This window comes from Hemiscyllium ocellatum, chromosome 5 (genome assembly GCF_020745735.1).
Source record: "Hemiscyllium ocellatum isolate sHemOce1 chromosome 5, sHemOce1.pat.X.cur, whole genome shotgun sequence".
Classification (NCBI taxonomy): Eukaryota; Metazoa; Chordata; class Chondrichthyes; order Orectolobiformes; family Hemiscylliidae; genus Hemiscyllium; species Hemiscyllium ocellatum.
Window position 1 is genome coordinate 32,714,492 of NC_083405.1, and position 13,402 is coordinate 32,727,893.

The 13,402-nt window shown below is 39.6% G+C and overlaps 1 protein-coding gene across 1 annotated transcript in view; it reads right to left on the bottom strand.

Annotated features, from left to right (window-relative positions):
• Window positions 1-13,402, bottom strand: part of cmc1 (C-x(9)-C motif containing 1) — a 77,321-nt gene that overhangs the window by 46,833 nt on the left and 17,086 nt on the right. The window contains exon 2 of the mRNA XM_060825386.1: window positions 7,413-7,505. Coding sequence (XP_060681369.1) covers window positions 7,413-7,505 — 93 coding nt within the window. The remainder of the gene's footprint in view (window positions 1-7,412; window positions 7,506-13,402) is intronic.

The following is a 13,402-nucleotide window of genomic DNA, read 5'->3' on the forward strand; positions in this document are numbered from 1 at the left end:
TAGTTTCATATCATAAAATGACAGCCTTGCCCTCCATGAGGTGATGTTTAAAATTAAATGTAATCAATCAAATACGAGATTTGATCAATAGGTGAAGAGGTATCAATTCACATATTTTAACCACTCAGTTATCCACACAATTAGAATCTAGAAAATTTTATCTGAGTTAATAAAACTCCTTTGTAAAGAAATTATATTACTTTATAATATTATGGAAAATGTGTGAATGAGTTTAAGCACAATGACTGAATTTAAAATATATAAAATGATGTGCACAGGACATAATACACCTGTTCTCAGTAGATAACAAAAGCAAAATAAAAGGTAAAGTCCCCATAGTCATGCTCTCTCATTAGAAAGAGAGAATGCTGGTGGTTTAGAGAGGGATTGAGAAAGACTTCACATGGTAACTTCACTGAGCCCACACTGCACCACAAAGCAGCTATCCAGCCAACTAAGCTAACCTGCATACTTCTTCATTGGCAGTTCGGAGGGTAGTATTTTATCACTAATTTGGGACAGTGAAACCAAGATTTCGCTGTTTCAATAGGAAGGGATTGTGAAGGAGTTTGTACAAGCTCACCTCAAAAAGTGATACTGATGTTTGTTTTTTATTGATTGTCTAGGTAATTTTTTTTAAGAGAAGAGTGTATGTGAAAGAGCAAAAAAATGGACTGCAATAATTTCACCCTCTTTCCACTTTTTGGCTTTTATAGAATAGATAGAATATAGAATATTCTATCTATTCTATAAAAAGCCAAGAAGTGGAAAGAGGGTGAAATTATTGCAGTCCATTTTTTTGCTCTTTCACATACACTCTTCTTTTTAAAAAAATTTACATTTCTGAATTTAACAGAATAAGAAAAATAAGTCTGCCTTTCACAATCAGTTCAATTTTGACTGAAAGCTTCCATTAATAAACTAATTATTAATTGTGCTTTGTTCATACATGTGAAAGTTAAATTACTGATCAATGAACACAGCAAGGAAATAAAGAAATACATCAAAGATTCAATCAAAAGGCTAAATTTAATAATTATAAAGATCTTTTACTGTGATACAAACTACCAAACTATTGGTCTCATTTTTCTATTTTACCCCACCCCCCAGTGCCATACATCAAATCAACTCTGTCACCCTAAACAACCATTTCCCAAACAGTTTCCTCACCTTCCCAAAATGAGGTTCATGCTCTCCACCCCTTCACAAAACATGGATTGTTCTATCCCATGTTTCCTGGAAGCACCCCTTGTCTCTGCCTTCTACCTGAGGATACATCCTCTCAGCCCCAAACACCCAACTTTTCAGCATCCACTCTTGTTCTCTTTCTTTTTCAAGATTCCAGGACTTTCCAGGATTTGTTCTCAACTTGTGCATTATTAAAATGCCAATCCTTGGTCCCATTGGTTGTACTGTTACAAAGGATTCTACGGGATTCACAGGCTCTTTCCAAGAAAGGCAAATAAAATTTTCAAAGGAAAGAGACCTCATTACTGCACTCAGCAGCAATTACTGGGTATCAAAGGCGTTCAGTTACCACCTCTGGATGGTATTGATTTTGACTTCATTTAATTTGTTAGCATTAATTAGTTTCTTTGTAATGCAGACAGTTGACGTTGACAGTCATAGCTAGGGTAACCTAATTAGGATTGAAATTGGAGGACAAAACTAGGTAAAGTGTAAGCCTTTATGCTTTCAGAGAACACCAGCTGGTAAGGTTCAAAAACACCAAATGCAGCCCTTTCATTTTGAGAGTGCCCTAATGAATACATATCAGCGGATTTTAGCCAAATATTGCAAGGCGCTTACATTCGAAAGTGATTTTATTCCCTCAATTTAATCCTGTTACATTAAATGAAAGTCAAACCTTGATTATAGGGTTTTCTTCTTTTAAACATTTACATGAAAAATAATTGTACCCAAATAGAATTCTCAGACAAAATACCTGTATTTGTTTAGAAAACTATATGCTAATATTACAATGGTAGTATAATGATGCAATGCATTAGATCACTTGCTGTATGGTAGACAGTCATCCTGTCAACTCTCCATGAATAATTTTACATTCTTAAGTGTCCCACAATGGAATGGTGTCAAGCAAATGCACTTCCATACAGAGAAAACTAACTCCTTGATAATAACTGGCTTTAGAGCACCACTGACAGAGGCTTCCTAGTAAATCTCTTATCGAACCTCATGGTTATGATGAGTTTGGGAATCTGAGCAACTCTGGGATTGAAATGGGGATGGTTGCTGGAATCAAAGATGACAAAAAATGTTTTAAAAGGAATTCCAAATATATATTAGCATTATTATATGTTTTATATTCCTGATCTTTCTAATGGTTCTTTTACTTTGTTTTTATTTGGTATGAAAGTATAAAGGCTCATAAGTTTTTGAACAAAGTTCTTTCAGAGGGTACAGACTTCGCTGGCCAGGCCAGCATTTATTGCCCACCCACAAGTGTCCTTGAGAAGTCAGTGATGAGCTGCTACCTTGAACTTCTACAGTCCATGCAATGTAGGTATACCCAATTACTGTTAACAACAAAAGTTCCAGAATTCTGACTCAGTGACAGTGAACAAATGGCAATATAGTCCCAGGTCAGAAAGGTGTCTGACTTGGAGAGGAACTTGCAGCTGCCTTCACTCTGTTGCGTCTGTTACCCTCATCATCCTGAGCAGAACAGGTCAAGGGTTTGGAAGGTGTTGTCAGGGAACCTGGAGGAGTTGCTGCAGTGCAACTTACTGAAGATGGTACACAATGGGTATCAATGATTGAAGGAGTGATTGTTTGTCAGTCATTGAACACTGATCAGGCAGGTGGCTTTGTCCTCAATGGTGTTAAGCTTCTCAAGTGGAAAGTGTTATATCACACTCTTGACTTGTGCTTTGGTATACCAATGACTTAGTCTTGAATATCGTGGCAAGTCAGATAGTCAATGTGAAGTCTGGGTTGATGGATCATATTTTGATTTTGTTTATCAAGGTAGATATGTTTGAATCAATCTGTTCAAAGATGTTATTCCACCCCTCTGGAGTAGGTGGGACTTGAACTTGGGCCTTTTGGTCTAGAGGTAGAGACAGTACCTGTGTCTTGGACCCAATCATCTTCAGCCATTTCATCAAGGACTTTCCCTCTATCACAATGTCACAGAGGGCATCTTCTCTCCTTGAAGAGAAGGCGACAGAGAGGAGGTTTGATAGAGGTTTTCAAAATCAGCAGCTGGCTGGACAGAGTAGGTAGGGAAAAGCCAGTCCCAATCAGGAAAGAAAAAAAAAATGAATGAACATAGATTTAAAATAATGTGCAAACAAAGCAACTGAGAGAGAAAAGAGTTAAGGTCTAGAAAGCACTATCCGGAAATATGGAGGAAGCAAGTTCAACTGAGGCATTCAAGAGGGCATTAAATGATTTTCTGGATAGAAATAGTATGCCAGGCTGGGGAATTGTATGGGGAAAGGGCAGGAGATTGGCATTGGGTAATAGAACCCATTCATTCGCTGTAGGCTGAATGGCATCCTTCTGCACTGTAACAATTCACGAATCCATGATATGCTTGTTACCAATTGTACAATGCACAGCAACATTCATGACCTCTCAGACATTGAAGCAGTCCTTGTCAAAGTGCAGCAAGATCTGGAACAAAATTCAAGCTTGGGCTGGTAAGTGACAAGTGTGATGTCAAGTGTAGGATTTATAAATCATTTCAATGTCATTTATTTTAGAATTTGTACTTTGAATTAGTTGTATGTGGGATTCGGTCAGTGTATATGAAGGGGTTTAAAGATTAACTTGTCAGGCTTGAGATACTTGATCTCCAAAGATAATAATATTTATTTGTGTTAGTATGATGCAAATGAGTGGGGCATTTTCCACTGGACTCCGACTAGTCCTAATTTTGCAACAGTTCCTTGATGACATACTTGTTCAAATGCTACTTCAATGTCAAGGACAGAGACCTTCATTTCCCCTCTTGAGTTCAGCTCTTACGGCAGGTTTGGACCAAGGCTGTAAATGAGGTCAGGAGATGAGTGGGCTGGATGCAATCCAAATGGAGCGTCAGTGAGCAGGTTCTTGCTGAGTAAGTTACACTTAATAGCACTGGCAATGACACCTTTCATCATTTCACTAAAGATTGAGAGTAGACAGAGGCAATAGTGATTGATCAGGTTGGGTTCATCCTGTTTTTTGAAAATAAGATTCACATTAGCTGGGCAGATGTCAGTGTTGTGACTGTACTGTAGCTTAGCTAGGGGACAGCTCCCAGTCATCCTCCCTTGCTCCAGACACTCATGCCCAGTACCCCCTCACCCTACTCCTGGACTGCAACCACACCCCATTCATAGCCACAACTTGTTTAAGCCTGATTGGGTGGCATGGTGGCACAGTGGTTAGCACTGCTGCCTCACAGCGCCAGAGACCTGGGTTCAATTCCCACCTCAGGCGACTGACTGTGTGGAGTTTGCACCTTCTCCCTGTGTCTGCATGGATTTCCTCCCAAAGTCCAAAGATGTGCAGGTCAGGTGAATTGGCCATGCTAAAATGTCCGTAGTGTTAGGTTAAGGGGTAAATGTAGAGGTATAGGTGGGTTGCACTTCAGTTTAGACTTGTTGGGCCGAAGGGCCTGTTTCCACACTGTCTAATCTAATCTGAACAAAAATCTGTCGAAATGTGCAAATTTAATTTATGCAGTGCATAGCATGCATATATTGGTATGAGCAAATGCAACCCTAAACTGATAGCATTCTTTCCTTTTTGTCTATCCCTCCTAAATCTACAAAATCCTTACACATTCAGCTTCCAATATCAGTTACCTATAGCCATGTCTCTGAAATACTAGTTAAATCTAATCAGTTGACCTCAACTTGAGTATTCAAACCAAATGTTTTGAAATACCACATACGTTGAGACAGAGTACCTTTAATTCAGCCTTTTCACTTTATTCTCCATTTTTATTCTACTTCATGCTTGTCATTGCTCCATCTATCCTCTGTTTTTCCTTTCTACTCATCTACTTCCTTTAGTTAGTTTTGTTTCCTTTGAATTGGAGCTCAGTCTTAGGGTCCCTTCACTGCCAATTCAGTTTAAACCTCCCCAAAAGCATTAGCAAATCTTCATGAAAGCAGACAAGCCCCATTCCTACCACAATGTAACCTTGTACCAGAACCAGCCAATGACTCAGAAATCTGTTGCCCTCCCTCCTACATTAATTTCCCAACCATACATTCAATTACTCAACTCTACACTCACATATGGAGACTCTGCTTATCAATCTCCTTCTAGCTCCCCGAAATCTTCTTTCATGACCTCATCCCTCTTCCTGCCTAAGCCACTGTTATCAATATGGGCTTTTCACCCAGAAGAATGCTTTGCAGTCATTTGGTGACATCTTATGCAACTTATGCTCGAGTCACATTTTATAGCTACAAAATTTCTGTCTGTTCCCTTAACTAAAGAATCACCTAGCAATAATAGGCTTTGTATCTTCTAATTTTGCTTCTGATTCCTGCACTACTTTCCTGGTTCCCTTTGAGAGTCAGGCAGTCGCCCAGGCCTTATCTGACTGCACATCCCTAAGCTGCAGTATGACTATCCTCCTAAATGTGCTGTCCAAACAGACCTTTGCCTCGGGGATGCATAACACTAATGATCTCATAGTAAAGGATTTTCTCAGTAAAACTGATCAGAAGAATAAAAAGGTTTCATAATAAGTTTGAAGATGAGAAACTTGGGTTTGAGGCTAGTAGCTTAAAGCGAAGTAACTGCAATCATAAGTGTATGATGACAGCGCTGGCAACGTAGACTGGGAATTGCTAAAAGGTAAGGCAGTAGCTAAATAGCAGATATTTAGGATATCACATGCTGATCTTTTGAATCATTTCCCTCAAAAAACAGTTAAAACTGGGTCAATGAACATAGAATCCAGACAGTGTGGAAACAGACCATTCGGCCCAACAAGTACTCACTGACCCTCCAACGAGTAACCCATCCAGACCCATTCACTGACATTTACTCCTGACTAATGCACCTAACCTACACATCCCTGAACACTATGGGCAATTTAGCATGGCCCATTCACCTAACCTGCACATCTTTCAATTTTGGGAAGAAACCGTAGCACCTGGAGGAAACCCAAGCAGATACGGGGAGAATGTGCAAACTCCACACATACAGTCGCCCCGAAGCTAGAATTGAACCCAGGGCGCTGGTGCTGTGAGGCAGCATGCAGACTTTGATTTATGTAGGAGTCAAGTTATGGGAATCTGGCAGGAAAGTGAAGTTCAAACTACGATCAGGTTATCCACGAATCTTACTGAATGGCAAGGGCCAAACAGTCTATGTCTGCTCCGATTTCTTGAGTTTGTGTGTTCTTAATGAAGGAACATGATGCAAGTTATGACAACAGCTTTAGATTACAAAGCTAAAAAGAGAGAACATGGCCAGAGAGACTTGAAATTGTTGAATCTGGAGGTTACAGCTTAAATGAGGGTTTCTATAGCAAAGAAGCGGTGACAAGCAGAGATAGGTCTTAGTAATGGGAAAAATATGGGATCGGAAACTCAGAAGTTCAAATAAGATACCAAGATTGAGAATAATTTTGATAACTTTGAAGAAGTAACGAGGGAAGTACATAAAAATCAATGAGAAAAAAGAATGGAGCTGGTGGCAGGGACTGAAGAAAATAATTTTAGTGTTCCTAACATTGGAGGAAGCTACAACTCACCCATCACTGGATACTGGGCAGGGCAAGCTGGCTGAACAAAAGTGGAGGGGTTGAGAGATGTGACATGAGACACCCAACTGGATATAATATGTGGGACCTGACAGCATACCTTCAGATGTTGTCATCAAGGGATAACCAGTCATCAAGAATGCAAATTCTGGCTGATTTTTTTCCTCTCCTTAAGCCTCCCACCTGTCTAAGATGAGGCACTGAGTGGTGGTGTTCCAACTGTCACACTGATTGAGAACAGCGAGACCAAATATCCAGGAATGGATGTGTATGACTCATCATCTCATCACAGTGTGCACTTGTAAATATGGTCATGGATCCTTTTAACGTTGCTGTTGAATAATTTAGCATTGAGTCACAGTAATGTGATAAATATTACACCTTGCTTTATTAGTGCTACTGTTTCAATACACTGCATACAACTAACATAGAAATACAGTCAAAGGATTAATAATGAGCAGGAAGGTAAGCACGATTGGTGGATGGCCAGAGGGGGGGTCAGAATAATGCCAAGAATGTAGTTTTGATTCTTGTTCCCTGTCTGATATCGGAGATGGCAAACCATTGACAAAAGAAAATTGACAAGTAAACAGCTCAGGCCGAAGCATCAGCTAACTATGAGCCGAGGCCCTGCATTCAGGCGTATCTCACATGACATAACATGATAAATCATTACCTTCAACCTTATCTGAGCAGAGTTCTCTGGCTTTCTCTCTCACCATTTTGGGAATAAGAACATCTTTCTCCACATGCCGAAGTTGATTCCTCTCTGGAAGATATAAAATTGGAATCCTTAGTGCCAATTTAGTAGATAGCAGAAAGTGAATGATTACTGGGACAGTCTCTAACATTTGGATTTGCTAATTAGGATACTGAGATTAGTAAATCATAGACCAGATACTCAAATATAGCTTCACAACCACACTGAAGGGAAGTCAGCCATTATCCTGTTCATCATAAAAGTTTCAATAATCTTTTACTGGATTGTCTTTCCAGTCCACCATCATCTCATCCACTTAAAAATCCCCAAGACTCAGTGAGGAGCATTTATGACCAAAAGAACCAAGTATTTTTTCTCCTGTAATAATTACTCATCTGAACTCTATTTCAAGGTTTTTCTAAGTTCCAGGAGCTGGACAAAATGTGACTTTCAAAATATATCAATAAAAATAATGAATGTTAATGATTGCATAAAACATAATACATTGGATTAAATATGGAGATAGATATAGCAGGATATGAAACTGGAGCATTGTGTGGTGTGCATTATATTGATTTACAGATCAGGCAGGGTGATTATATATCTCTGAAGTGCACAAATCCTTGAAACACAACGGTTACACAGCTAAAGAGTCAACTGGGTGGACATTTGGAAGATAATACATTTTCTGGAGCTGATGTTTCATTGTTCATTGGGTTACCTGGGATAATATCAGGTATTAAAGGACACTGGTGAGTACCTTTACATAGAGGCTAGGGAACAACAAGAAACAACATATGAAGATCAAAAGGAGCTAGACCTGTCCAATGTTTATACCTATTTAGGTGGCAGTAATATGAAATAAAAGGTGATGTACAGAGGAACTATAATTCATCTGTAAAAAGTACAGATGAATGAATAGGTTAACAATGATTGTAAGGAATTCTACTGTCAATGGCTATATAACATCCTCTGTCAATGAGATCCATAGTCTCAAATGGTACGTCGTTTACCAGGTGCTATGATCTGAGCTATCACAAAATAAACACGAAAGGTTTTGGGATGTGAAGACTATGGAAGTATGCTTCAAGCCCAGTCACAGATGCAGTGCAGAAAATGTGGCAGCCTCAGCTGGAAATTGTTTCCAATTTTGCATAGCCCCATTTAGGAATGATGTGTAGGCGCCAAGGATGTGATTTTTTCAAGTACACAGATAGATTAACTAAGCTGAGGCTGTTCTCCTTAGGAGATGTTTGAGGGGAGATTTGATTTTGTTGTTAAAAATAGTGAGAGATTTAGACAGAGTAAGTAGGGAGAAACTATTCTCAGTGCTAGAAGAGTGGAGAATCAGAAGGCGCCAATTTAAGGTGAGTGGTGAAAAAAAACACTTTTTATGCAATGAGTGGTTAGCAGCTGGAATTAAATGCCTAGAGAATTACAGCTTTTAAAATGGAATTGGATAATTAACTGAACAGAAAAGAATTGCAGAGCAGACAGCTAACACAGACACAATGGGCCAAATGGCCTTCTTTTGCACCATCACCATTCTATGATTCCACTGTGTGGTTCATTTGGAAACTAAGGTAATAGATAAGAGTAAGTTTGAATATCTGCAGAAGAACTTCAAAATCTTAAGGCCACATTGTAGGATTGCAAATTTTATTAAGATGCGGAGATATAGACAGACATTCAGAGTTTCTTCACAACAGTAGTGTTGGCATATGACAATGCATATTGACATTAAAACATTGTGTGGCCAGTGGAAAACCCGGCACCACAGTAACATGACAAAAACAGATAGTGCTAAGAAACACTTCATAATTGATTGATTTTAAAGAAGGAATTCCAAGTCAGTGCCTGTGGGAGACAAAACCATCCCCACTGCTAAACAAAGGCAGGAAATCTGAGGCCAAGAAAAGGAATAGCCCTGCCTGGACATTTTTAGAGGTAGAGAAGCTCATCTTTTTTACAATGAGCCAAGAATCGTTCAGGCTTGCAATCTTTCAAATACCAAAGTTAGAATTGAAAATAGAAGTGACATTTTGAATGCTTAGTCACTCTCAGTGCATGTTACCTCTTTTCTTGGAATTGGAACCTACCTACCACTTTTAATGGGTTCCCGAGTCACCCCAATTTGACGAAAGTTGAGATCTTTACTTTGTGCTTTATTTGACACTGAATTAAATAGTCTTTCTAATAATTCCTGGTTCAAGCTTCAGGTAGCTCATGAATAACTCTTCTCGCTGATTCATTAAGGAGATACATAGTTACTTCCTCTTGCACAGAAGCTCCAGAAGCTTTGGAAAGGATGCTCCAACCTTTGGCTAGGAACTTACAATGCAAAGCTCAAAGACTACGGGGAGCAGCAGTATGACATTCACTGCTGACCGCTATAATCTGGCCCAAGATGCTTTGCAGCCACAAGGAATCTAGACACACTAGAAGTAATAACAGATAATGGGCCAAAATTAATTGACAATCTGATAGTTGCAGTATATCTTACACATAACCAGCACATGACGACTGACTTGGATGTTATTCTTGAGAGGAAAGGAGAATCATCACCAAGGTTTCCAAATTTAAGCTTCTTAGTATGAGAAATGAATTAACCTCTGTAAATGACGTAGACTGTCAAACAGCAAATCTACAAGTGTCAGGAAATATTTTTAAAATTATACAAAAATCTACAAATTTGCTTAAGAGATGAAGTAGTTAAATAACTGTAGTGAACTAATGAGGAAGTGATAATATTACACTAAAAAAGTTCACAAGAGTGTTGCAAACTGGGACTGAGAAGTCAGAAGGGAGATCAAAAGCAGCAACAAACACTCTTATAAAATGTATTGAGAGAAAATAAATTGAAAAGGAAATATTTTATTAAATGTAGTTATAGGAAAGCCTATAGTAAATTATAAGGAAACTTATTTTGTGAATTGAGTATTCAATCTGTTTTACAACGAAAGTAACAAACAAACAAACAGGAGCACACGGGAATCGGGAATAAATTCATGGGAGAAAGTGATGAATTTAATAAGTAAATAAAATGGTGTTGAAGGTAACAATGGAAGTCAAGATTGACAAATCTACATGAAGAAAACAAAGGGTGGTGGTAGAGGGTTGCTTTTCAGACTGGAGGATTGTGACAGCAGTAGTGCTACAAGGAGCAATGCTGGGTCCAATGCTTTTCATCATTTATATAACTGATTAAGATGCTAACCATACCTCCTATGTTTACAAGTGTTCAGATGACACCAAAATTGGAGGTGTGGTGGACAGAGAAGGAGGTTACCACAGAGTACAACAGGACCTTGATCAGATGGGCTAATGGGCTGAGAAGTGGCAGATGGAATGTAATTTAGATGCATACATAGATGAGGTGCTGCATTTTGGAAAGGCAAATCAGGTCAAGATTCGTATATTTAATGGTAAGGTCCTGGGGAGTGCTGCTGAACAAAGAGGCCTTGAAGAGCAGGTTCATAGCTCCTTGAAGGTGGAATTGAAGGTAGACAAGATTGTGAAGGCGACGTGTGGTATGCTTTCCTTTCTCGGTCAATGCATGGAGTGTAGGAGTTAAGAGATATAGTTGCGACTGATATAGGACATTGATTGGGCCACTTTTGGAACAGTGTGTGCAATTCTGGTCTCCCTGCTGTAAGAATGTTGTGAAACTTGAAAGGGTTCAGAAAAGATTTACAAAGATGTTGCCAGGGTTTGAAGGTTTGAACTATAGGGAGATGCTGAATAAACTGAAGCTATTTTCCCTGAAGCATTGGAGGCTGAAGGGTGACCTTGTAGAGGTTTATAAAATCATGAGGGCACAGATAGGTTGAGTATCCAAGGTCTTCTCCCGGGTGGGGGAGTTCAAAACTAGAAGTCATAGATTTAAGGTTAGAGTGGAAAGAATTAAAAAGGGAACCAAGGGGCAACGTTTTCATGTAGAGGGTGGTGCATGTATGGAATGAGCTGCCAGAAGAAATAATGGAGGTGTGTACAATTGCAACATTTTAAAAAGGCATCTGGATGGATAAATGAATAGGAAGAGTTCAGAGGGATATGGGCCAAATGCTGGCAAATGGAACTAGAATAATTTAGAATATTTGGTCGGCATGGATGAGTTGGACCGAAGGGTCTGTTTCCGTGCTGTACATCTCTTACGACTCTATTTTGCTGCAGTGCTAGGCATTCTTTTTTAACCTAAGGTACTTATCTGGGTCCAGGTTGGCAGCATCTGATGGCATGGTCTCCTGTGGCAGTCGGCATGGTAATAAACTGCCTGTCTACCAGAACCTCCACATCGTTATCTATAAAGTGGAAAGCTAATTTCTCTTCTCGGGATGTTTCCTCACTGATAATGGTCGAGCACTACAGTCTCAGAGGTGCTGGCAGTGGCAAATGTTTTTGCCTCTCCTGCTGCAAAATTGTACAAGAAGGGTGTCACAGAACCCAGTTGCATAATTAATGAGAACATAGTAGAAAATTGCTGAGAGCCGCGGTGGTCTGTGCACCGTGAATTTCACTTGTCAAAACACTAACTGAAAATAGGAAATTTCAGCCTATTAGTTCTAATAGCCAAATATGTGTTCAAAGAATTATTAAAGATGGACAGTAGACAGAAAGATAAAGAAGTGTAGCAAGGGAATTCAATAGTGTAGGGCTTAGGGAGCTGAATGCACGAGCAATTAAAATCAAGGATGCACAAGTGACCAGAATTAGAGAAGCACAGATATCTGAGGGTGGAGGGGATTACCTAAGTAGGATGGAGCAAGATTATGGAGGAATTTGAAAACAAGCTGAGAATTTTCAAACAAAAAAGACAGCACTGAACCAGCAAGCAATCTTGATTGGCAATTATGGAGAGATCATTGAAATGGTCGAGTCTAAGTGATGGGACGAGTTTGTGGACAAGAACTCATCTCAGGGTCAAATATGACTTCAAAGACTGATTAAAGTTAGACTGTTACCAAGAACAGGGATGGAGATAGTAATTGAGGAATGCAGGGTTTAAAACCATGTGGTTCAATGTGGATCGTCAGAGTCGAAAAAGGTGGTGCTGGAAAAGCACAGCAGATCAGCAACATTCAAGGAGCAGGAGAGTCAACCTTTCAGGCATTAGCCTGTCATCATTCCTGAAATGTTGACTTTCCTGTTCATCGGACGCTGCCTGACCTGTTGTGCTTTTCCAGTGCCACCCTTTTCAACTCTGACTCTCCAGTATCTGCAGTCCTCACTGTCTCCTAGTTAATAAGATGTCAATCAAACTGACCCAGAAAGGAAACTTCTTTTAAAACTGTTCAGTCTCATTCTCCTAGTTCAATGCAGAGGTCAGATGAGCAGTTTGATAGTTCAGCAATAATGAGCAGGTGAGAGAGGTGGTGGTGATCAGGTCGAGATGGGTGTCATCAGCATGCAAACACTAAAGCTTTGCTTTTGAATGATCAAGCCATACACGTCATTCTGCTAGAATGTGACAATTGTGTTGCTCTGCAACCTCGCGCTATATAAAATCCCGCTGTTGAAAACTGCTATGGAAAATCACGCTGTAGAAGATCGCTAATAGGAAATAGCTATACCCGTTCAGTAGAAAGTTCACGTTACAGCAGAATTATCTGTACTGTTGGAGGGCCATGTTGTTGACACCCATGTTAAAAGTCTGCAAAGGCATTCAGAAAGATGAGAGGAATAGTTTACAGTGGTCACAGCAGCTGTCATGTGTGACTTTAACACAAGGAATTTCAGACCTGTTGTGGCATTAGAAACCTGGTTGTTGGGATCAAACATGGAGTTTTGGAGAAGGTGGTGATGGATCTGGGAGGCAACAACAGGTTCAAGGACTTTAGAGGAAAAATGGAACATGAAGATGGTGTGGCAATTTGTAAGAATATGGGGGAAAGAATGTTTTCATTGGAGGACTGATAATGGCAGATTTATTGGGAAGGAATAAAATACCTGAAATGTGAGGGAACTAG